Source organism: Rhea pennata, chromosome 25 (assembly GCF_028389875.1).
Source record: "Rhea pennata isolate bPtePen1 chromosome 25, bPtePen1.pri, whole genome shotgun sequence".
Taxonomy (NCBI): domain Eukaryota; kingdom Metazoa; phylum Chordata; class Aves; order Rheiformes; family Rheidae; genus Rhea; species Rhea pennata.
The window spans coordinates 2405409-2430617 of record NC_084687.1 but is presented as its reverse complement, the minus strand read 5'-3'; the positions used below and the strand labels follow the sequence as shown (position 1 = coordinate 2430617).

General features: G+C 50.8%; 3 protein-coding genes across 4 annotated transcripts; 2 read left to right on the top strand and 1 right to left on the bottom strand.

Moving 5' to 3' along the window:
• The first annotated feature begins 941 nt into the window (after window positions 1-941).
• Window positions 942-3743, top strand: LOC134150733 (tetraspanin-18-like). The gene is made up of 7 exons (XM_062594782.1): window positions 942-998; window positions 1237-1431; window positions 1770-1844; window positions 1999-2022; window positions 2154-2270; window positions 2518-2697; window positions 3696-3743. The coding sequence occupies exons 1-7, from the start codon at window positions 942-944 to the stop codon at window positions 3741-3743; spliced, it is 696 nt and encodes a 231-aa protein (XP_062450766.1).
• A 524-nt stretch (window positions 3744-4267) lies between these two features.
• Window positions 4268-9879, bottom strand: UBE2T (ubiquitin conjugating enzyme E2 T). Of its 2 annotated transcripts, none has more exons than XM_062595070.1 (7): window positions 9809-9879; window positions 8054-8166; window positions 7608-7677; window positions 7194-7299; window positions 6611-6709; window positions 6067-6150; window positions 4268-4498 (listed from the first exon to the last, which is right to left on the bottom strand). In XM_062595070.1, the coding sequence occupies exons 1-7, from the start codon at window positions 9859-9861 to the stop codon at window positions 4376-4378; spliced, it is 648 nt and encodes a 215-aa protein (XP_062451054.1). In that variant the 5' UTR covers window positions 9862-9879; the 3' UTR covers window positions 4268-4375. The 2 variants fall into 2 exon arrangements, with proteins under 2 accessions (XP_062451054.1, XP_062451055.1); XM_062595071.1 differs by lacking the exon at window positions 4268-4498 and adding an exon at window positions 4592-4680.
• A 250-nt stretch (window positions 9880-10129) lies between these two features.
• Window positions 10130-24493, top strand: LOC134150807 (cryptochrome-1-like). The gene is made up of 12 exons (XM_062594896.1): window positions 10130-10201; window positions 11121-11301; window positions 14890-15322; window positions 16291-16407; window positions 18274-18421; window positions 19040-19180; window positions 20025-20195; window positions 20360-20500; window positions 21036-21187; window positions 22252-22349; window positions 22953-23063; window positions 24226-24493. Exons 3-12 carry the CDS (start codon window positions 14910-14912, stop codon window positions 24321-24323), a joined length of 1590 nt encoding a protein of 529 aa, XP_062450880.1. The 5' UTR covers window positions 10130-10201; window positions 11121-11301; window positions 14890-14909; the 3' UTR covers window positions 24324-24493.
• The last annotated feature ends 716 nt before the right edge of the window (window positions 24494-25209 follow it).

Sequence of the window (25209 nt, the reverse complement as noted above, 5' to 3'; positions counted from 1 at the left end):
TGCCGTGGCCGGATCATCTTTCCACGCTCGTGGAGGGCCAGATTTAATTACCTCTGCCAACGACAGCCCAGGGCCGGGCTCCCCTCGTGCCCTACATCTGCCTCCCCGCACAATGGCGGATCCTGTTCCCCATCAATCATTCATGGCGCTGTGGCGGAGGGGGTTTCTCGGGGGGCTGCTCAGCCAGGCAGGGGGAGGGGGGGATTTTTCCAACCTTTCTAGTGCCGAATTGGCACAGTCAGTCCCAGAGCAGGTTGGAGGCATCTGGGTCACCCGTTGCCGCCGTTGGGTGAGTGATGGTGGGGTCTGGAGGTGCTTTAGGGTTCGAACCGTTTTGGGGAGCAGCAGGGTGAGGGTAGACAGATGGACCATGCTGTAGGGCAGGGGAGATGCTCTGGGGATGTGGATTTCTGTGGGGCTGTGCCTCATCCCTGGGAAAGCCGGGGGTCCTACAGGGCTCAGCCCCTTCGTGGGGATGCTGCGACTCAGCCCTGTCTGCTCCCTAAAATCTCAAGCGAGGATTTGGGGGCTCTCAGCAGCCACACAAGGCACAGGCTGCACTGGGGCTCCCAGGAAGGGTGCAGCACCTTCCCACGCATGGAGCTGCTGCTGACCAGCTCCCCACGTCCCCTTAGCTATCTCTGCCCCATGCAAGCAGCCAGGGCTGGAAAAGGAGATCTGGCGGGTGCTTGGGCAGAGCTGGGAAGTGTGGAGGAAGTTTGCAAGGAGCCAGATTCCTCCCAGTCCTTTCCCAGTGCCTGTCCCCATCTGTCCCCTCATGGTGGCAAGGGAGGTCCCACCTCCCATCGGAACTGGGGTGCAGGATAAGCGTTGGGACTGGCTGCGGGCCAGGGCTCTGCTCTCCCTTCCGCAGGCACAAGCACCACTGCCGTGCTGCCGTGTCTCCAGAGACGTGACCATCTCATCCCCCCAGCAACCCCATGGGTGTCTTGAGCTGCGTGAAGTACCTGATGTTCGTCTTCAACGTGCTGGTGTTTGTGAGTCCACCTGGGCTCAGTGGGATGGGAGGAGGGGAGCTGGCACTGTGCTGTGCCCGGAGCCAGAGACGGCTAGTCCCATCCGAGCAGAGCTGGTGCACGATGCTCTGGTCTCTGTGGATGGGTGGGTGGCACCGGTTTAAGGGAGGGGACCCCAGGAAACGTTAGAGCATCCCCAGTCCCCTGTGCGGTAGCCAAGGCTGGTCCATATTCCCTGTGACTGCAGCACGTCCCGCAGGCTGGGGGGACGTGCCTGTCAGGCGTGGGGGTCTGGGTGGCCGTGGACCCAGCTGGTTTCCAGGACATCGTGGCCTCCAAGGCCGTGCTGAGCGCGGGTGCCTACCTCCTGCTGGCTGTGGGCATCGCCCTCTCGCTGCTGGGCTTCCTGGGCTGCTGCGGGGCCCTTCGCCGGAGCCGGCCGCTGCTGCTGGTGGTGAGTGAGGGGAGTTGTGAAGGGAACTGAGGGATGCAGGGAGCCGTGCAGGCCGGGTGCTGCGGGATGTAGGGTTTTATGGGATGCAAGGATTCGGGGGATACAGGGTGTTGTAGGATATTGGGGGTTGCAGTCTTGGAGCTGTGGTGCTGAGACATGCGTCCGTCCCCACAAACTGCACTCTGGTCCCTGCTCCCCGCCTGCCTCCGTTTGCCACTCTCCAGGCTGGAGGGGATGTACACAGGCAAGAATGGCTGCAGAGGCAGGGAGGAACAGCCGGAGCGAGCGGTACTTGCAGTCAGGCTGGTTTCTGACCCCTCCATCTCTCTGCCTTCCAGTTCTTCATCCTCGTGAGCCTCATCTTCGTCATGCAGCTTGTGGGGGCTGTCCTCTTCCTGGTGCAGTGGAAACAGGTACCATTCCCCTGCCCTGTCGTGGCGCCCAGCAAGGACAGCCCCACTCTTCCCCACATCATGCCATGGGTCATGGTCCTGAGCCTGCCAGCAACCAGCCAGGGACAGGGACCAGTTCAGGGATGTCCTGCCTCACCCTCACCTTCATCACTAGCACCTTGACACAACCCTGAGCCTGGCTGGTCCAGCCATATGAAGGGGGTGGATCCCTATGTGCCCTTGGAGAGATGACGCCCGTGTAGCGCTGGGCAGCAGTGGGTGAAGGCGAGTGTGCGGGTCCCTGCGGTCTCCATCCTGTGACACCTGCAGACTGCACTGATCCTGCAGATCAGGCCGGAGCTCTTCCTGTCCGAGCTGCGGAGGAACTACTGTGGGGATGAGGACACAGAGGTCTTCTCCACAGCCTGGAACACCCTCATGATCACGGTAAGCAGCCAGGGGGGCAGCCACTAGGTTGCAGAGGGGAGCAAGGCACCCGTGGATCCTGCTGCGACCTACTAGCCCTCAGTTCGGGGATGCCCTGAATGCGAGGAGCAGGCTCATGGACCCCAGAAAGAAACCGAGCTGCCCACTTGGCTTTTCCCCCTGCCAGGATGCTCTCCCTCCGTCATCTCCCTGAGCCAAGCCCCTGACATTTTGACAGCACATTGATGGCATTTCTCTTCTATTTCAGTTCTCGTGTTGTGGCGTTTTAGGACCTGAGGACTTTGGGAATGGGTCCCAGTTCCAGGAGCTGCACCCGGGGATGCCCTGGCCGCAGGCCTGCTGCACCCGGGATGGGCTTCTGCAGGCTGGCCAGCTGCTGGGCTGGGAGCAGTGCCGGGAGAAGAGCCCTGGCTACATCCATGAGCAGGTAGGGCCGCACGGGCGCCTGCCTTGCCCTGCCACATCCCGGCTGCCCCAGCGCTCCCCAGGCATGTGCTGATGGGGGACCACCGCCCTCCACTCTCGAGCAGGAGCCTGTTGCGTTGCCTGTGCTGTTGGTCTTCAGCCCAAACGTTCCCCAAATCTCTGGCTCATCCCATCCCACTGTGGTGCTCTCCCACATGTCCTGATCTCCCCCAGACTTTGGTGGCTCTCTAAAGCTCCTTGTATCAGGCAAGAGCCCTGAATCATCTCCCTCCACCCTAGGGCTGCTTCTCCACCATTGGTAGGACCTTGCAGAAGTACACCTCCGTCCCCGGGGCTTGCAGCTTGGCCGTGCTAGGCATCGAGGTACCCAGCGAGGGCTGGCAGGGACAGAGCTGATGGGAATGGTATCGGTTATAACCCAAGACAGGAAGGGGAAGCACGTCACCCCAGATGGGCTCTCACTCCCAGAAGGGGGAGGGACAGTGCTCTGCACACACAGAGGGACCACAGATCTGCTCAGGCAGGACTCACCCACAACTCTGATTTCCCTGATCACAGCCACTAAGTGGGTGCACCTACAATGAGGGTGTCTCTGGAGTACAAAGCTCTCACCAAACTCATGCTCACTGGGAAGAGAAGGCTAAATGGAGGGATGGCTCCAGGACTGTGGGAAGGAGGAAGTTTATTTTGCTCCCACAGCACAGGCCCGGGAGAGGGGGAGTTACTACTCACTCAGCAGATCCCCATGAGAGCTCAGAGGTGCCTCCTCAGTCATGGCTTTTGCTGTGCAGTGTACAGACAGCAGATGCACAGACCTACGAGGGAGCACAGCCATCAGCCCCTGCCTTGGTTAGGCCAGGAACAGATGCACAGCGGGGTCCTTTAGTCCCCAGGCTCTCAGATTTCAGCTGGCAGCTGCCACAAGGGGCTGGGGTGGTTGCAGGCTGCTCTTGCCCTGCAGCAGGGAGATAACTAGCTCCCCCTCTCCTTTTATTTCAGATCTTTGCCATGTTCTTTGCCATTTGCCTTTATTACAACTTCGACTGACAGGACACTGGGAGCAGTGCTCCCTGACCACTGTGAGTGCAGCAGAGACAAGACAAGTGCTTTGGAAACAGCAGCAGGCCGGGACGCTGCCTTCTCTTGCACCTCAGAGCACACACAGCTCTTTGGTTTAACCCTGTGATTACTTCCCCAGGTAGGCAGGCAAAGCCTCGAGTCCTGCATCTGCTCCAGTGGTCAATCAAGGATGGCCTGAGTTGCTTTCCTTGGAGTGGGGACAGGACACAGGTTAAATTCCTTGCAGACAAACACGCAGACTCACTAGAAAAATTTCACAGTTTAACACTACAAACTAGTTCAAATGTATTTTACTGCTTAGCTTTTGCTTTCAACTTGCTTTGATGTAGGGACAACAAACTAGAAACCACAATGCTTGACACCATCCTCCTTCCTCCAAGAGGATACTGGAGATCAAAAGCCAAATTGGTATTTCCAGTCTTGCTTTCTTCAGCATGACAAACCAGAAGAAAATGCATATAGATTAGAATTTTGTTTTATTTATGAGAACTATTAACACAATGCTAGGAAACAGAAAAATGAAACTGCTACATAGCCATTAAAAGATTTAGTTATACCTTTGTAAAGAGAAAACAACAGTGCACAGCCACAAAAACCACTTAGGAATCTAGGCGAGATTTCTTCTCCTTCTTGAAGATATTACTCCCTTTTCTTTTCTGTGGGATAGATTCTTTGGTACTTGTTTCACTTTGGTTTATTTCCTCTTCCAAAGCCTTGGAAGCCTGAGATAGCAAGAAATAAAACTAATGGTTTTGAATAATTCAGTTCTACAAGCTATTAGCACTGTTGTGTATTCCCAGCGCTGCGTGGGTGTGTACACCTTGGAGCATTCTGCACTCCATGAAGATCAGAATGACTGCTTCCAGCACTTAGGCAGTGATCCTTAATTATCCTGCTCCTGCTGCTGGAAATTTTGGGAAGGGGAAATGAACAGACATTCAGCTACAATACTAGAGTCTTCACATGCAGAAGTAGAGGCACAATTTTGACAGGAAAGCAGGATTACCGTTGTACCCAGAAGTGCTAGATACATTTATGAGCCAGGTCTCTACGGGGCTAAGTGTGTTACTGTAAAGATCTCTTCACCGCGTGTCTTTCTAACAACCCACAGCAATTAACTTGCAAATATGCTTGGAAGAGTTGGAGTAGTGAGCACCAGTCATGGAGCTTTCAGGTTAACAAACAAACAAAAACACCCCATTCCCTTCTCAGAAAATACACTGTCCAAGTGAGGTGTAGGGAAAAAAAATAGCCAGGTAAAGAAGATCCAAGCAAAAGCTTCAAAAGACTTTTCAGAGCAATAAGAAGTCACCAATCTATGAGATGTGTCAGGATGCAGAATGGAGACAAGGACACGTGATAGCAGGAAGGCTGCATTCCGCTGGGGATTAAGGAGACTAGTCAGTGCTGGAGAAGATATTTCCAGAAGGAGGAAGAAAACAGGACTAGCTGAGCATAAGGCATAGTCACAGCAGAAAATTGAGTTTGGAAAGAACAGCTCAAGCAGAAGCAGGGCTGCAGAATCCCAGGGGAAGGGTTTTGTCAGACTTCAGTCCCACTCGTCCCTCATTCTTCTTGGAAAACACTGCAATTATCTGACCGAACAAATCATTTATTTGGAAGGAGGGATAATTCGTCCTCCACACAACCTTTCCCCTTCAGCCGTGCCTGCCTAAATATTTATCAAAGAAGTAGATTCTCTAAAGGAGACAGAAATCTTGCCTAGTTGGAGAGTCTGGGGAGCAGAAACACCACTTAGACACTCGGTGGCCAAAGGCAGCAGCTCCACCTGCTGTTATAGCTCGCAGGTAATTAATTAGTTGCAGCAGCACAGCTATTCCCAGTGAGCTGAATATTTGCCTGGCAACAGAAGGCAATGTTGCTAGCTGAAACAGAGAGCTGCCTTTGATCAAAACTTCTTGAAAAGCTAATACAGGGAAGACACTGTATGAGTGCCGCCCTTAAAGGGCTATGAGGGCTCCAAGTAAGGATCCCTCCTAGCAGAGGAGGGCAGAAAGGAGACACCTGCTTCTCCCTCCTCCATCCACAGGCTTCAAGGCTGACATTTTCAGTCACTACATGAGATATTACAACGTGAATCTAATTAATCTTAAAAAAATATTAAGGATAATGAATTTAAATACACCATCCAAGAATAGAATGGAAGGGGAAGAAGGGAAAAGTTGCTAAAGAGGGCCTCACAAAGTAATTGTAGGAGAGGCAAGTTCAAGCAAGAAACTGTTTGCAAAGACTGAGCTACACTCAGCAGAGAATGCATAGCGTTTCTTACCCTCTTTTGCTGGCTTGCATATTTCTTAGTCCACTCTTTGGCATTTGTCAAGAACAGTTGCTTGTTGTACTTATACTCTGAGGACTAAACGTTAACGAGCAAGACAAAGAGAGAGACTTGATTTAATACAGACATCACAGAGCGAGCACAAGATGCAGAGAAGTTGAGACTGAGGGCTGGCTTTAGGACTCCTAGAACTATACCCAAAACACTACAACCACCTGACACAAAGCACTGATCCAGCTTAAAAACCATTCTGCCCATTTGGTTTGCTTGGAGAATACATACTACTTCTTTGTATTGGCAGACTTGATGGCAAGACATTTATGATCGCTTTTCTGCTGCTGGCAAGACCTCCCTATCACATACCCTGGCTACTTCAGGAGAAAGGCAATCACATGCCCAGGCCTGATCCAAATCAAAGCTGAGCCACAGTGTAATTTGATAGCCAGGTGAGCAAAGGAAGCACAGCTTAAGTCTAACATGCTGTTCCACCCCAGTTTGTGTCCACAGACAAAGGGAAGGAAGAGGGGAGATCACGTACTATATCTGCCATGAGAGGGTCATCAGGGTTGGGCTCTGCCATCAACAGCTGTATGGAGGTCAGCAGCGTGGAGATATTCAGGGAAGGCCTCCATGCACCCTTCGCAGACACAGGGCAAAAGCAGCAGTTAAACAGGACAAAACCTGCACACAGGGTACCTAGAGAAACCTTGGGGTTTACAGCATTTACCAGCCTCCTCACATCCAAAAGAGGCGAGAGCCACCTGCAGGAAGCAGAGCAGTTAAACCCATATGGAAAACACTTAATCTGTTCCCAGCACACAGAGTACAGCCTCTCTGAGGAAGCCCAGCCAATGGGTATTGGGACATCCAGGCTGTTTTTTCAGATGGCTACCTAACACTCTCTGGCTCCAATCCTTAGAGCCTTTGAAGCTTACATGGAACAAAGGTGGCTACGTTCCAGACTAAACAAAGGAGATGCCACACACAAAGTTGACTTGCATGTTCCTATGTACACAAGTCAGTAGCAGACAGACATTTAACAAGGCTTTTACAGGCAAAAGATAAGGAGTTCATTATCCTCTCCAGACTCACTTACCCATGCACGAGTAGCACTATCTTACCTTTGGTGGTAATTTAAGAACATCCAGGCAAATCCTTCCAGCAGAATCAATGTTAGGATGATAGATAGGAGTCAAAAAGCGAATCTTTGGGGGCTCAAATGGGTATCTATAAGGGATAAGTGTCTGTTATCTGTTTAACAGTTAATTAATTGTTAATCACACACCTTGGTGCTTCTAAAGTGAAATAAGTGTAATGGAAACAAAAGTTACATTCCATAAATGAAGGCCCTCACCTAAGCTAATCAACACATTCTTTCCAAGGAGGCTGAAGGAAAGACCCAAGCACTCTGTGTCCAATCAGCTAATGCTGCTTTTTGGCATACTTGCATCAAACATCTTACATAACTTACTTTTGAAGGAAAAACAATATGCTACCTACTTAACTAGAGTAACTTCATGTCACTGCCCACTTACCTTTCAGGAACAACTATTTCCAGGTTGAATATTCCTTTGTCATATGGCGTGTCTGCACCTCCCAAAATTTCTTTAAAAACAATATTAAAACATGAGCATTACACTAAAAACACATGAACTTGTCCAACAATTTCCAAATACCACCCAGTTATGCAACTGTAACACTGCTCAGATCCACCAAAAAAAAGCTGCCACCTTATGAAACCACTTCCACCCCAGTGCAGTCAGAACAGTAGCCAGACCTACAGAAGGTCCAAACAACATTTAGAATTACATTAAAAGGAAAACTAAAAAAAAAAAAAAGCATTTTTCTAAGAACTCCACAGCTCCATGCAACCTATAAAAGCATGTGCCACCCCACAACAAATCCAATCTAGCAGCAAATTGCAGTGTATCCCTACAATATCCCTATTGTAGTGTAAAGGCCCCACCAGAAAAGTACATACGAGCTCGTAGCTCATCTAGCTGGTTTTCACTTTGCCAGCAGGTAATGCCCGGAGGTGGCTCCGTGGTCAAGAGTGAGAGCTCCCTCTTCAGTCGCGATGCTCTCTGCATTATGCTGAAATCATAAGAAACTGAATTTTATAGCTGGCAACACTGGCTCTTCATAAATAGCATTTCACATTGAGGCATTTTTAGCTATGGAGAACTAACATGGATTTCAAGTTTATCCACGACTTAGTGGTTAACCTAACGTGAAGACGACCCTCGCCTCTTTGTGAGGCAAGGGCAGCGTAGCTGAGCCTACTCCTAGTGCTTTTCCTGGCACTTAGCAGGAGGGGGAGAACCAAACCCCCCTTCCTTTATAAGCAGTCCTAGCACCTCCGGACTCAAACGGGTCTAACAACCCCTCCTAGTCCGTGACTGCACTCAGCTCCCCTAAAGGGGCTGTGATGTCTACCAGTAACATATACCCACCAACTGCCCCCTGGCCCCATCCCCCCCCAGCAGACAGGGGCCCTTTCCCCACTCCGAAGGGGCTGCTCTGCCCCTTCCTATGGGAAAGGATACTCTCTCCCTCTAAAAAAGAAAAAGGTGCCCCCACAGCTAGGACTTTTCCTGCACTCTGCATCCCCACAGACAGGGAAACCCCACCCACACAGCAACACCTGCCTCCCCCAGGCCTAAATACCCCGCTGCGGCCGTGGAAGACCCCTCAGCCTGAACACCCCCCTCCTCTATGGGCCCCACCCCCTGCCCTAACCCCAAACCCACCCCCTCGGCGAGACCTTCCCTAGCTGACCCTCCCCTGGCCTCTCCCCCCCCACGGGCCTGACTTCCTCCTCCAACATGCCCCCCACCCTCGATGGGACCCCCCTGCCCCCTGCCTTCCCCCCCCATGGGTCTGACTTCCTCCTCCAACATGCCCTCCACCCTCGATGGGACCCCCCTACCTCTGAGCCTTCCCCCCCATGGGCCTGACCTCCTCCTCCAACCTGTTCCCCCCCCCCAACGGGACCCCCCTGCCCCCAGGCCTTCCCCCCCACAGGCCTGACCTCCCCCTCTAACCTGCCCCCCCCCCGACGGAATCCCCCTGCCCCCGGCCTTCCCCCCTCCCCCAACCTGCCCCCCCTCGACGGGACCTGCCTGCCTCTGGGCCTTCCCCCCCACGGGCCTGACCTCCTCCTCCTCCTCCTCCAACCTGCCCTGCCATGGGACCCCGGTGCCCCCAGCCTCCCCCCCCCCCCGCCATGGACCTGAGCCCCTCCTTGAGGGGCTCCAATCTTGCCCCCCCCCCCGCCCCCGGCCTCCCCCCTCACGCCGGCAGCAGGCGGCGGCAGCAGGCGGGAAAGCGCGACTTCCCCCCGCTGCCTGGCAACGCTGGCGCGTCCCACCCCCTCTCGCGGCGCAGCCGGCGCTGATTGGGCAACAGCAAACCCCGCCCCCCTCGCGGCGGCGGCTCGAATTCGAAGGGTAGGCGCGCTGCCATTGGCGGAACCCCGCAGGCAGTCACGCCCCCAGGGCAGGGCAGCGCCGCGGAGGGGGCGGGGACGAGGGAAGCCCCGCCCCCTGCCGCGGAGTTGGGGCGCGGGCGGCTGCGGGGGCGCGGGGAGGCGCCGGGGCCACCCCAGCCCCAGGCTGGACCCTGCCGCTGGCCCGTCGCCCTGCCGCGCTCCCGGTCCCCGCGCCGCCCTCAGCCCCCAAATGCGTGAAACCACCCCCCTGCCTGAAAAGGCAGCAAGAAAACACCCCAAATGCACCCAAACCAAAGCACTGGCCCTGGTGGCCAGCCGAGCCCCCCGCCAGGGCCCATCACCCCGGTGCTGGGCCGCGAGCCTGGTGCCCGCCGCTGGTGCGCCACCGGTGACGGTGGCGGCGGTGGCCCAGCCCAGCAGGCCCCTCCTCTGCCACGATGAATGGCCAGCGTTGCATAAGCTCCCGGCCGCCGCCGCCGGTCCCGGCCCGCTGGCCTCGGCCGCCGGCTAAGAGGCCTCGCCGGGCGGCCCGCGCGGGCCGTGCCGTGCCGTGCCGTGCCGGGGGGCTGCCCCCCGCGGCTCACGCACCCCTCCTGGCAGCGCCCCCGGGGCCGGAGGAAGGAGGTAAACGCGGAGAGGGCTTAATCCGGCCGCGAGGAGGCAGCTGCCTTTGGCCAGGTGTGTGACGGCGACGGGGCTGGATCCATGCTGGCTCCTCCGCTGCGACGGGCAGCGCCCACCGCTCTTCCCTGCCTGCTTCCAGCCCCTTCCCCTGCTCCTGCTCCCCCCCTTCCCCGTGCCCAGCACCCCCAGCCCGCCGTGCCCACGCGAACGGGCCGTGCCGGGGTCTCCGGCCGCCCGAGCCGGCAGCGGGAGCCGCGCGCTGCTGGGGACGGGCTGGGCCCAAACTGCAGGCTCGTCCCAGGCCCTCGGTACTGCGGTTCCGCTTCTCGGGGAAAGGCGCGACTTGAGGGTTTCCTTTGGGCAAATACGTGCACTTCAGCGTTTCATTTTATCGCCTCATCCACTGGCACAGGACAAATAACTTAGAGGTATTAGATCAAAGCCAGCCTCAGCTCTGACTCAGATCCCGAAGATGGGATTATATAATCCAATTAATACGGAAACACGTTCTGTTTCAGGCCAAGTAAGGAATTGCTCGAAAGCCAGTCAAATTGGAATGCAATTCATCAGCTTCACGGTGATAATAATTTAACTGTGAAAGCCCAAATCACACTTTGAGATGCCAGTTTGCAAAGCCAGCTGGCTGACACACGCTTGCTTAAAGCTTTATAATTACATTGCTATCGCTTCCTCAGTGGAGAGGCTGTAATTTAACTGAATAACCTGGAGGATAAAGAGTGTCCACGGAGGGAATTTTATAACTGTTGAAGCTTTCCTTCCTCGAGGAGCCTGCAGGCCTCAGTTCGTACGCAGTCGGGGAGCACTCTGCAGTCCTTCTCCTTTACCCACAACTGCGCAAAAGCCTCGAGTCGCTCAAAACATCTTTGACGCAGAATCCACCTTGACACGTGTATTTACGCGCCGGTATTTAGGCATGTTTAAACCTGGCCGACGAATTTCCCAACGCTTGCAGGAGCAGGAGTGGCGAGGCTGGATCCGGCTGGTGGCACTCCGGTGACTGCCGTGTCCCTCCGGCAGATCTCTGCGTGCGGACGGAAACGCTTCCCGGCAGGAGAGGCGCGATCGGTCGTCGTGGGGCTTCCCCTCTCCGGTGAGATCCCGGCGGGGCCGTCGGCTGCCGGATAACCCGCGAGGTAAGGCTTGATCTTGTGATTCGGGGTGTTCCCTGCTCCGGATCGCAGCACGCCTCTCCCAAAGTGCCTGGATAGATCGGGTGCCAGGCGCGTTTTCTCCGAGTTGGCTGATTTTCAGCTAACAGAGGTAACGCAGGCACGGCCGGGAATCGGCCCGCTCTCGCTAAGTCAGCAGCCTCGTTTCACGAGATCATGGAGAGCTGAAAGAATAACTGGATAAATCCGAACACGGAGGCGACTGAGGGCATCGGCTCCACCTTTCCCGCCGTCACCCCCATCCCAGGGGATCTGCCCCTTCCTCCCGGCGGGGCAGCCCGTTTCCGTGGGCCACGCACGTCTCTGGTGTGCTGCTGCCCCCAGAGCAACGGCCTCGTTTCTGACTGTCCCCTCCGGCGTAACGGCCTCCTTGCCGCCAGCGCTGCCTCCGGTGCGACGACCCTCGTCTCCGATGCTGCCGTTGGGCCTGTGCCACTGATCCCTCCCCGCAAACTCCCACCACTGCACCAGCTACCAGCTCAGCCCCTTGCCAGCGTGGCCCAGCTTGGCCCCTGCGCTGCCTGGCCCCACACCAGTACCACCCAATAGCCCCAGTCCCCTGCACTGGGATCCCCCCAGAGCTGCCCTCTGCTTGCACCCTGGGGCCCCCCATCACCTCCACGCTCCCTGACCCAGTGTCTCTCCGAGCCCCCAGACCTCGCGGCCCGCCTCGCCCCACTCCCAGTATCTCCCAGTCCCGGTACTGGTGTGCCGCCGTCGCCCGCGGCTCTGCCCCGCTCGCCCCGCAGGGGGCGCCCGCGGGCCGCGGCGCCGCCGGGGGTGCGCAGGCAGCTCCCCCCCCCTCGCCAGGGAGTGGAACGGTCCGAGCAGCCCGGCCGGAGCAGCGCGGGCGGCTCCATTCCCGCACGGCGGGGGCGCCCCCACGGTGGCTCCTAGCGGGGCGGCCCGTGGGCTGCGCGTGGCCACGGGCCCCACGCATGGGGCAGTTGTGCGGGCTGCGTGGGGCCCCGTGCTCGTGGCGCCCCCATAGGCTGCCTGGGGCCGTGGCACCCTGAGCTTGTAGTGGCCCTGTAGACCGTGGGGCCCACACAGGCTGAGTGGTGCCATGGGGCTCCATAGGTCGTGTGGGGCTGTGGGGCCTTACACTTGGGGCAGCCCCAAAGGCTGCAGGGGGCTGTGATGCCCTGGGCTTGGGGTGGCTCCATGCAACGGGGGGGCTTCAAGCTCAGGGTTACCCCATAAGGCATGTAGGGCTATGGGGCCCTGTGCTTATGGCAGCCCCATAGGCTCTGTGGGGTCCCTGGCTTGGGGTGGCCTCATATGCTGTGTATGGGCCCTTAGCTGCAGATTGCCCCATAGGCTGTGTGGGACCAGGGGGGCCTGTGCTCACAGCAGCCCCATAGGCTCTGTGGGGTCCAAGGCTTGGGGTGGCCCCATAGGCTGTGAGGTCTCATAGGCTGAGTGGTGCCTTGAGCTCAGGCAACCCCATAAGCTGTGTGAGTCTGCAGGGCCCCAGGCTCAGGGTGGCCCCATAGGCTGCGTGGGACCATATAGGCTGCGTGGGGCTGTGAGCTCAGGGATGCCCCATTTGATCCATGGGGCTGTGTGAGGCCAGTTGGTGCAGACAGGGGGCTGCGCCCTGTGACCAGATGCTGGGAAGTGTTTTAGTGCCTTTGCTATGATTTGCTACCTGAAAGTTTTAGCCAGGTGTTGAGCAGCCGGAGAGTGACCTTGTTTTTCCTGTTCTTCCACAACAAGCCAGCAGGGTGGTGCCATGGTCTCCTCCCCAGTAGCTTTGATGCTGGAACCAAGGCTCAGTGGAGCGCTTCCCGCGAAGCCCAGATCCCTGCGCTTGGCTGTGTGCTGTCCTGCCGGGCTCTTGCAAGCCCGTGAGTTTGCAGGTTTAGGATACTAGGAAGTTGCAACGCGCTGCATCATGGCTTGGGAGCACAACTGAATTTGTCCCAGTAATGCTGATGGTGGTGTTTTGGGAAGAGGACAAGTCAGATGATCTTTTATGAGGCTGGTAAAGCTCTTGATTGTGGGCTGAGAAAGTGCTGTAGTCACCTAATCGGGCCATTTAAGAAAGTGTGAATAGAGCAGTTTGGCTGCAGGAGCTGAGCTAGATTAGAGAATATCGATTATTTCTGTGGTAATCTAATCCCTTAATTCTTGTTTGCCTGGTAATGCTAAAATTAGAAGCAGGTGTGAACACCACGTTGGTGATGGGAAATAAGCTTCACTCCTTGCATGTGGCAATGCAGAGAATGTGGGAGAGAAGGTTGGGAGGGATGTTGTGGGGCTTTGGCACAAACCTGAGGTGCTGGCTGGGTTGGTTGTGTCTGTTTGCTCTGACTCTTTTGCTTCATGTGCAGGGCAACAAGCAGCTGCGGAGCAGCTTCTCAGGCTGAGAGCCAAGGTGAGCCCTCCTACAAGTTCCTTAAGCTCAGATGAAACAGTTCAAGGTTAATTTAATGTGTGTTAACTCTTACATCAGTTTTGGCTTAGAGAAGTGGTAGTTTTGTACAGTTGTTGCCCTGCAGCCCTGCTATAGGGTGAGGATGGTTTTTCTCCCAAAATGTAGAGGCACAAAGTGATCTCCTGGGGTTAGGAAATATGGATAAATTCAGTGGGAAACCAATGACTTCAGATGTTCACTTGATTCATGTGTTTGAAGGACTCTTCCTCCAAGTTGCTTGTGCAGGCTTTGCAGCCAGTGAGGGTAGCTCTTAAAACAACTTAAAAGCCTTTTGATGTGATGGAGAACATTGTGTCACTCGGTGAGAGAGTGGCAAACCTGAACTCAGGACAGGATCTTTCTATCACCTCTTACGTGTTTTCCAATCAGCATCACGAGTAAGAAAGATTTTGTCAGAATAGCAGTATGTGCTCTTGTATCAGTGTTGGCTGTACTTTGCTTTTTCTTGTTTCACCTGGCAGCCTTACAGCTGCGTAAGTGAGCAGATGTGTTATGCCTTTTAGATCTGCTTCCTGCAGAAATCCAGAAAGGCTTTTTGCTCCTAGAGTGAGTGCTGCATCAGGTCTTTGATGAGATGAGGGCTCCTGCAGAGCTGTTCTCCCTGCGAGTCCATTGTGTGCGAAAGGCAGCAGAGCTCCTGCCATGAGGCTCTGTTCTTCGATCACCTTGCTGTTGTCTATGGAGGGTTTGCTGATGGATGCCGCAAGCCCCATCAGCAATGATGTTACAGAACATTATTGCAGTAGATGGGGCTCCAGCAGCTCTGTCTGTTTTGATTCCTTCCTTCTGGTGAGCACTATCAGCTTGTAATTTAATATTAAAGTTTCAATTCTGGGACTAGAGAGATTTATTTGGGGAAGAACTGTTCTCTGTGCAGCTAGGTGGTTATACAGCTGCTGAATGGTGGGACCTAGCATGTAGGTATGTGATGCAGAGGAGTAGCTTGGTCCTATTTCTGCTTTTCCCTCTCACGAAAGCTTATTACAAAGCAGTCTTTATTACAAAGACTTGCAACGGCTGAGAGTTGTCCAGAGTTCTGTTCTTACTTGTTAATTGACCTTTAACAGAGATTGTGAATCCCCAAAGACAACAGTTGTCTTTCTCATTGACAGATCTCAGGAAGGCACCCAGGATGCCACATCGCACCATTCATCTTTTCCGCAAGGGGCTTCGGCTTCATGACAACCCAACGCTGCTGGCTGCACTAGAGTCCTCGGAGGTCGTGTACCCCATCTACATCCTGGATAGAAAATTCATGACGTCAGTGATGAACATAGGGGCTCTGCGTTGGCATTTTCTACTGCAGTCCCTGGAGAATCTGCACAAAAACTTGTTACAGCTGGATTCTTGCTTACTGGTTATTCAAGGAGAATACGAGTCTGTTCTTCGAGATCATGTCAAGAAGTGGAACATCACGCAAGTGACTGTGGATGCAGAGGTGGAGCCGTTTTACAAAGAGATGGAAGCCAACATACAAAGTCTTGGAGAAGAGTTAGGATTTGAAGTGCTTTCTTTGATCGGGCACAGTCTTTATGATGCCAAACGGTATGTGATTGCCCCAGACACCAAGGAGGTGTCTGAAGAAAGGTTTATTTTAGATTTAACAACCGTAATGGAGAAAAGGCCGAGCACTTTGGTCTTTCTAGATCCTCATGTGTTTCTTTTGAGAAAATGTTAATCTGAGATGAACCTGTTACTGTTTGCAGGAAAACTTTTTTGTGATGGTCTGCTGGAAGCAAACGTGAGTAGTTTTGGTGTGTTGCACAGGTGTTAGGATGTTGGGCTGTGATTTAAGCCTAATGAGTTTGTTAATTTTCCAATTTTGGCAGTTTAATTCACATCAAATCCTTACATTAGTCACTTTTTTTAAACAGAGTGGAAGGAAGAAATTCTTCAACACATTTAACAGAATTTTATAGGGCTTTTGTGTCCATTTTTTTTGGATTTCTCTAAACAACTTTCACTGGGGTCTAGATACACTTGGATCCAAGGTACTTACTCAAACCTGAATGACTGAAGACACTGAAATGTAAGAACAATTAGGCGGTCATCAGTAATAACACTCCAGTCCTGGAAAGTACCTAATTTCTGTAAATGAATGTGTGTGACTTGCCCTGTTGAGTTCAAGCAGCCTGTTTGCACATGTAGTTGTTTGCAGGTAAGAGTATTCACAGCCAGGAGCCTGTTCTTTGTGATCCAACTGCTTCTGGCAACCTCGGATGTGTCGTGCACTGTGTAGGCTGTTGCTCTGGGTATGTTTGACAGAACAAGGCTGCCCAGCTGAGGCTGTGGCTGGGCTCCCAGTCTGGCATTTGCTGCTTCGAGTCCTGAGACACTGTCTTGGGATGGATGTTCATTTACACAGAGAAGTTTTACTTGTAAGATCTGTGACTTCTGTATTCACGCCCACAGTCTAGGACTGTTGCAGTCTCCACTGTTGCCTTCCTATTCACTGACAGCTCCAGTTTCCTTCTTGGTTTATCCTTTGTGAAAAATGTTGTTGTTCTATTTAGGATTTTGGACCTAAACGGTGGGACTCCCCCATTAACATACAAGAGGTTTCTTCACATTCTGGCCCTGGTTGGGGACCCCGAGATGCCTGTCCGAAACCTTACAGCTGAAGACTTCCAGTAAGTAACATCTAGACAGCAGGAAACAGCAGGTCCTTTCTATCTGAAAGAAGAGCTATAGCTAAATCAAAATAGGGTAATTTAGATGTTATGCTGCATTATTTTTATGCATGGCAGGTTATAGATTTGTATGCATAAGGGATATGAAGCTACTGCTTATACTTCAGGCTTCTGCTGATGGGAGGGGAGAGCAGATGAGAGGTGACAATGTCCAGAAACTTAAGCTTTTGTAAGGCACATTTAGACAAACTTTTACAGCTACGTTGAAGTTTAACAGAGGAATGACTGAGGAATCATAGGTCTCTTTCTTAAAGGCATTCTCTAGCTCCCTCGTGAAGCACAGTTTCAGAGCGAGAATTGGGTGAACGGGTATGGTTTGCTATATGTGGGAAGTTCAGCGGAATAATCATGCTCTTCCCTCCCTGCTTTGTCTTCTCTCCTCCTCTCTCCTGTATGGGAAGGAGGGACCCAGCTCATGTCTCCCAGGACTTGAAGAAGCTCTAAGTCAAGGATGTTTTTATCTTTAGCTCTGCATGAGGAGAGGTTAGTGATTCAAAGGGAGGAAAGATCGGGGTAGGAGAGAGCTGGCCACCTGAGCTGGGACTACAGATACTGGGGACTTCAGGTGCTTCCTGTGTGAGACACCTCAGCTCTGTGTTAGTAACCTAGGCTTATTTCTTCCAGTCTTGGGGGATCCCATTAATTCCTGAATGTTGCTCCCAGATAGTCCAGTGATAAGAATCATGCAAGTGTTGGGATAGATTGGTTTCTGGAATTTCATGGACTGTTTGTTTTTTTCCCTACTTTGTTTATTCCCACATTTTTATTTTATTTTATTTTTTTGACTGATGATGAGAGATAAGTGGTTCACGTACTTCCTGGCAGGCCTGTGTCATGCCAGTGCTGTGAGAGCTGCACTGGCCCCTTCCTCTGTAGGTTTCTGCACCAGAACTCAGCTCAGTTTTTCCAGGTGAGTAGAAAGATCTCTCTTAGTCTCTAATCTTGTTCATGGTCTTGCTGAGAAGTCTGGATGCTGCCAACACTCTCCTAACCCTCTTTTTCTCTTCTGTCTTTTGCAGGAGGAAAACTGTATTTTGGTGCTCTTCCAGCCTCACAGGAGGCAGAGGCCTTGGAGAAGCCTCAGCAGCTGTGGCTGCAGAAGAGAAGTGGGGGAACTGTCCTAAACAGGCATAGGAGAGCAGGAGACCACTGGCTGGGGCCAGAAGAGCCCCCACCTTGGTTAGGAAGAAGCAGCTAGGGTGGTGGTGCAGGGAGCTGCTCTGCCTTCTTCCTGTGAAACCTCTTCCCCAGAGACACAGGAGCTGGAGCGGGACAGGCCCTTGGAGGCAGCACCAATGCTCCATATTTATGTTTAGAGTCTGAGGGGGTCTTAGCTCCCTCCCAGAGACGGGCAAGGTGGCTGGGGGAAGCCGGAGAGAAGGTGCCTCCGAGCTCCTGCCTTATGTGGCAGATGAGAAGTGAGAGGGAGGTTTGAGCTTTGGAAGCCGAGCTCTGCCCAGGCACCTGCTCTGAGTGCTGTCACTTGGTGGGTCTGTTCTTCCTTCAGTTTAGGCTAGGGCCCAAGCTGGCACTATGGCCTTTCACATCTCAGCTCTTCCTCAAGCTTGGCCCAGACCCAGCTGTCTCAGAAGGTTCATCTTGATTCCTGCTCCCCCGGAGCAGTCGCAGAAAGAGCTCTTTCTTCCCCAAGGGAAGTGTCTGGGATTTTTGGCTGTGTTCTTGTTCCACTTTGCTCTGGCTGTGCTGTGACAGAGGAGATTTCCTTGGCATGTGGAATGGGCAGGGGTCTACCTTCCTCTTCTGACTCTGGTTCCCTCTTTGAAAGAAGCCTTTCTTTCACGTTAGGAGATGTAGGCCCCCTGATCTGTGCCTGGCTGAGTGTTACAGGGTGCCTCTCCCTGTGGATTTGAAGATCTCCACAGAGAGCCTCTCCCCCTGGAAAGGAGGGGAAACTGAAGGGCTGCAGCGCCTGGAGCAACACTTGATGAACCAGGTCAGTCCTGATTTTGTGGGTGATGCTAGTGGCTCTGGGCTGTTTCAAGTTAGTGTCAACCTCCCTTCTACTTGTGGTTGTGTCTGGACCTCAGGAAACCACTCAGCCCTGGAGCCCCTTGTTCCATCTCTAGCTGAGGTTCTCCCTGACAGGGCTTGGCTCCTGGCAGGCCAGACCTGCCTTGTTTGCATAGAAACAGCCAGTGCCACTTTACCTGCTTCTAATTTCATAAAGCATAAAATCTTCAGGGTGGTGCTGTTGTGCCTAGAAAGCTATTCCCTGCTTATAAAATCACCCAGCTCGCTGGGGAGAACAGAGCTTTCCAGCACCTGTGGATTGGATGTAGCCTTGAAACTGCCCTCAGAGGAGGTTGATGTATTTGGAGATCATGGAAGAGGATGGCAACCTGGCCTCAAGACGTTTGCTATCCTTGAGGGCAGTGTTTGTTGGAAGACTAGGTGATGGGACTGTTTTCCATGTCCTGCACTGAACAGATCTCCATGACCAAGAAGCCAATAGCTGAGAGCTCTTCCCTCTTTCAGTGAGATGTGTGTCACTTTGCACTACTCAGACCTGGATTTCATTTCTTTTCTTCTTCTTTTTTTTTTTTTTTTTTAGGGCTGGGTGGCAAATTTTACTAAACCAAGAACAATCCCAAATTCGCTGCTTCCAAGCACCACAGGCCTGAGCCCGTATTTCAGTTTGGGCTGTCTGTCAGTTCGCACTTTTTTTTATAGATTGTCAAACATTTACGCTCAGGTAAGAAAACAATTTGTCATAGTCAAGCAAATGCAATGCTCCTATATGTCTGGCATGTAATGCTAGGATTTAACACCCAAATCATTTTGGTAGACACCCAGTGCAAACAAATGCTGCCCTTCTAATGTCTTTTCACTTTGTCCTGTGAAATTTGTGAAGTACCTTTACAGATTGTGTGAAACACCTGTAAATGTGTAAGGCTTTTCCTAATTAAGTTCCAGAAATATCATAATTAGGGTGCAATGAGAACTGGAAACAGCAGGGAAACCCAGGAAAACTGAGCCAAAATAGAAGCAGTTCAAGGTGTCTGCCTGGTGTTTAGTGAGTCTTTTTTTTTTAAAATCAATTTAGCCTGTTCAAGTATTTTTTTGTTGACAGTGCCTGTTTTCATCTTAGATGTTTTAACTGTGGCATAAGCCAAAAGAATCAAGTTTTCAGAAATTGATTAAGAAGAAGGTATGTTTTGAAGCAACCCAAGAAAATGTCAGTCTGAACTTCCTTAAAAAATCTCTGAGACATGACTGAGGCACCTGAAATCTGCTAGCCAAGCGGTTAGCATGTTGATAAATACATGTGTGGTTTAAAAACAATGCAGTGTAATTCTGTCCTAGAAGGTGTATTGAGAATGCTAGAGGAAATACTGAGGTCTAGCAGAGCTCAGCTTTCTCTGCTTTGGTGCAGAAAGCATTGCTTCAGATCATGGGTTATTCGACTTTCACGGTAAAATACTGTAAAACCTGTGATGTAGTTAGTATCTTTATTTTATGGGCTTGGTAGGCACAACATAATTGAAAGTGCAGTGATATGTATGAACTGAAGCTCTGATCTTGTGTATCCTTTGCAGTCCAAACACCACTCTCTGCCCCCGGTGTCACTCCAAGGGCAGCTTCTGTGGAGGGAATTCTTCTACACGGTGGCATCAGCAACACCAAACTTCACCAAAATGGCTGGGAACCCCATTTGCCTTCAGATCAATTGGTATGAGGATGCAGAGAAGCTCCACAAATGGAAAACGGTAACAAGCTGCAATGCCACCATTGCTACATTTTAGTTCAGAGCTTTTCCCATTACCCGAGATTATTCCCTGCTGGCTTTTTGAGATGGTGCTTACAGCAGTGTGCAGGAAACTTGTGTAATGAAGCTTGGTGCAGGAGGGCTGATGTTTCTTTCCTGCTTCAGGCTCAGACAGGGTTTCCGTGGATTGATGCGATTATGACCCAGCTGCGCCAGGAAGGCTGGATTCACCACCTTGCTCGGCATGCTGCCGCCTGCTTCCTGACACGGGGGGACCTTTGGATCAGCTGGGAAGAGGGCATGAAGGTTCACATCTGTTCTTTTTTGTTTGTTTCCCCCATGACCTTTTTTATTATGCAGTTCTCTATTATGGCTGGTCTTGAGAAATCCCTGCAAAAATGTGAACCTGGCAGTAGCACACAGTACTATAGAACAGTGCTTTATCACTGTTCCTCCCCAGAAATCTCGTGGCTTATAAAACTGATACTTCAATGTCCTTCACTTGAATGGGAGCCCTGCTGTGCTGGGTGCAGTGGTGAGAGGTCATTCCCATCCCTAAAGCCTGATGATCTTGGATGACAGTGATATCGGAGACCTGCCCCGTCCATAGCGGGTGGCAGAGCCAGACCTTTGGGATTTGGCTTCCTCTGTCATTGTGTCCTCCCTGACTTCCTTCTGGAAAACTGTCTTGCTGGAGCGTTCCCTGAGTGAAGGGGGTAGCCTAGACCAGCACAGTGCTGTGCTTTTAGCAAGAAGGTTCATCCTGCATCTCCCAGCCTGTCTCTTTTTGCCAAATAGAGAGCCATTTCAGGGGAATTTCTCTTTCTCTTCCCAACTGCAGGTGTTTGAAGAGATGCTTTTAGATGCTGACTACAGCATCAATGCAGGGAACTGGATGTGGCTGTCGGCCAGCGCGTTCTTCCACCAGTACACACGCATCTTCTGCCCTGTCCGTTTTGGGAAACGCACGGACCCTGAAGGGCAGTATATTCGGTAGGGTGATATGCAACCGTGGCACTGTCTGATCTGTTAATGCTTCCCTCTTACAGCAGGAGCAGGCAAGCTCAGTCAGCAAGAAACGCAAGCCCTTGTCAAACAGGGGTCATAGCAATGATTTGTTTTAAACATAAGGAAACTGAGGCACAGAAGCAAAGAGACGTACCTGTTGTCATGCAGATGACAACTGAAGGGGAACTGTATCGATCGCTGAGCGTTTCCCAGCTACAGCCCCACGTTCAGTCACTGGATTGACTTCTTTTCCTCGACGACTTCTGTGAAGCTTTTCACAGCTCCTCCTGCTCCAGTTGTTTCCTGGACTTTCATTTAAAAGAAGCTTGAGTTTTATTTCCCACTCTGCTATTAGTGAGTCACATTGGCTTCTAAGTCTCAGTGTCTTTATTTTTAGAATGGGAATAACGTTAGTCCCTCTGAAAGTGGCTGAACTCTACTGATAAGATGTGCTATATACTGAATTATTGCGATTATCTCCTTGTCGCTGGTAAAGATACTGATTAGCCCTTCTCATAAGTAGTGGGTGATTTTTACAGGCTGACTCAATAGGAGTAGGTTGTGCTGATGTCTGCCTGAGGAAGTAACTCCTTTTCCACAGATCTCTTCCTCGTGTTTTATCTAGCTGTGCCTCTTAATAAGTAAGATGAAGCCCGTGCTGACAGAGTTGGTCAGGAAATGACTCCCATTCTGTAAGAATTTGAGTGTGTGTGTGTTTGTTTTTGAAATTTAGGAAACTGTAGGACAAAATGTCAGTGAAAATGTTGAAAACCAAAAAATTTGGGTAAAGTCAAAATTGAAACAATATTTAAATCAACCATTTCATTCTTTGCTGTAAAGTTAGCTTTTGGAAGATATCACCATGAAGAGATTTCAGAACAGAAAAACAGTTCATTTGTGCAAAATGAATCAAAACTTTCCCATGGATTGTAGTATCAGTATGGTCATCAGGAATTAACGTGGCTTAGGTTGGTTTATACTTCTCTTAAATACAAGAATATTTGCGTGCCGTCTTGTAGAAAGAAAACACTACTATCCTTGTTTTGTAGGAAGTATCTGCCTATACTAAAGAACTTTCCTTCCAAGTATATCTATGAGCCCTGGATGGCATCTGAAGAGGAGCAGAAGGAAGCAGGATGTATCATAGGTAATTCTGGCATGATGCAAATGGGTTTGTTCCTCACAGTTGTCCAAAATAAGTATATACATGAGATGAATGCTTCATGCTTCCAATGAGAATCATCTATCCATCTTCTAAAATTGAATTATCCAACAGTCTAGCTTCCATCAATTCTCCTATGAAGTTTTTTACTGGTATTTAATCTCAGGGTATATGCTCTTGCCTCTACATCATGTTCTAAGGCTACTGGATCACTCAAAGTGGTTGCCTTTGCATTTTTCTCTCTTGGACACTGGCTGTCTGTAAATAGTGTCTGAGCACCTTATGCTTTTATGCTTATTCTAACACATCTTTGAGGACAGAGCAGGCCTCTCATCCCTGCTAATGGATGGGAAACCAAGGCCTAGAGCATCTAACACAGGAATTTGTTTTTTGTAAGATCATGTGTAAATGGGAGGTAGTTGGCCCTCCCTCTTACAGCTTGTGGAGAGAGACAATGTGACTCACCCTTCAGAACTGCTTATCTCAGATGCCCATATTTTAGGAAAAGCCAATTGCTTGCTCTGGTGCAAATTCAGTGAAGTGGCATTGACTAGTTCTGCTAACACTGCTGTCTGTGTGTTGTATCAGGTCAAGATTACCCCCTCCCAATGGTGAACCACAAGGAAGCCAGTGATCACAACCTGCAGCTGATGAAACAGGTCAGAGAAGAACAGCACAGAACAGCTCAGCTCACGAGAGGTAAGAGGTGCTGCAGCGGTGTATGATCAGCGTGCTGCAGTGCAGAGGCTATTATTGGGGAACTGATGGATTGGAGGTTGGTTTTGTGTTCTAGGATTTGGTTACAAACACCATGTGCCGCTGTTCTAGTTATTGTTAAAACATTTCCCTCTTGGGACAGTCAGAGGGTTCAGTGTCCCTTTGCTTTTGGCTGCCCTTGTAGGATGGGAGCTTGCTTGTGCCAGCTAGAGGAATGCTTTCCCAAAAGCAGACCTTCTGTACAACATAGACGTTCTGTAGGTCTGCATGAATGCAATTCCTAAACCCCAGTTTTGTGAGGTGTATCTTCAACACGCAGAAATCTCTGCAGCTGTGCCCACACCTCTTAAGCTGAACGTGCTGCCCAGGTGACCCAGAGTATCATTGCTTGTCCTTTTTACCACAGTCTGTCCTGCTCCATGACAGGAGATATTTGAGATTTCCATTGGCCACAAATGAGTGAAAAGCCATCAAGAGAGTTGAATCGAGCTTTGCTCCAAGAAAGTGACCTTTCCACCTTATTTTCTAAATGGTATAAGCGTATGCATAGCATGCTGGTAGTTATCGATCAGCTATTCTGGCCTAGCCAGAATTGATTAGGTATTTCCAGTCAAACAGATATGCCACTTATATGGCATGTATGCTCCTAATGTTGAAATCCTAGACCCTCTGATGAGCTCTTTGCCTCAGAGGAATCCCATGCAGGAGAAGCGGAAACAATGCTTTTGTATCCAACAGCATGCCTCAGCAGACTGCATATATATTATAAAAACCCAACATGCAGCAGTTGATGGGAGTCTCAATTTTTTCTGCATCAATTTTTATGGTCAGATGGAGCAAATTGCTCCCAAACTTGTGCCTATTAATGCATCCAGTGGATTGCAGAGTGGTACCTTCCAGATACAACTAGAATACGCTGACAGTTCTCCCAAAAGCCCTGTGGTACAGGGCTCTGATTGCTCTTGGAGATATGGAAAGTCCAAGTCTGAAAATGAGTTGCCAATTCCCAGTATTGTTCTCACTGCCTGTAAATCAAAAGCTTTTGCTTGCATGCTTAGTCACTTCACCTGCTATGTCACTGCTGGCTGTTGCACTGAAGTCACAGAAAGTGCAAACTTTTATTCTTGTTTCCTTCTTGCTATAGATGATGCAGATGATCCAATGGAAATGAAACTAAAGCGTGACCACTCTGAAGAAAATGTAAAGAAAGGAAAAGTAGCCAGGACCACAGAACAAACCTAGATCCTGTTGGGGATTATCCTCTGGGAACCAAAGAATGGCAAACGAGGAGAGCCAGAAACCAGTTCAGGGAACTCACGTATAGTATCCAGTTGACCTGGACTAAGCGTACTCAGTGCTTGGCCCTGCAAATGGTATCTCTTGGCTGTAAACTGATTCCCAACAAAACAGTTTTTTTTATCTTGAATATCTTTGTTAGTAATTATTCTAAGTGAAATTGTTTGTCTGCAAATGGCATTTGTTGCATATGTTAGATGAATTCAAGTGGTAACTGGTTTTGATAAGACACATTGCTGTAGCATCATACAGAACTCAGTTGATGTTCGTGTGTCTGTATAAATAGTTTTAATGATAAATACTAGTCTTTCAGAGTGCTAGATGAGTGCCAGTTCAAGAACATATGCACATTAATGTTTTCACACTTTAGTGTCAAAGGTTTCACTGTCTTGCACAGGCAGAGATTTAGGGATTTTTAAGATGTGGTTCTTCTATTTCACCCAATTTGTGCATGCAGTCTTCAGTTTTGCAAGATATAGAAGAATGCAGCCTGTTATAAGGTTGTGTGTAGCTCCCATGATTTAAATAGGATTCCCCTTGTACTTTAAGGGCAATGTTGCAGAGTTAGGGCTGATGTACAACTTCTTTCACCATAACTGTCCTTCCTGGCTTGTTCCTCTGGAATTGTAGGATAGTTATTATTTTGATCATGTAACACATGCAAACATCTTACTCCCTTGAAATGTCTCATTGTGAAGTTTTAAAAGAGTGGATTTGTCAATTATATTTGTTACAACTGGGGCTTTAGTAGGGGTGGGGGGAAGAGTGAGTTTTTAATCAGTGTGGTACTATTTTTGCTTTTAAAAGAAATAAAAATTGTTTCTGACATGGA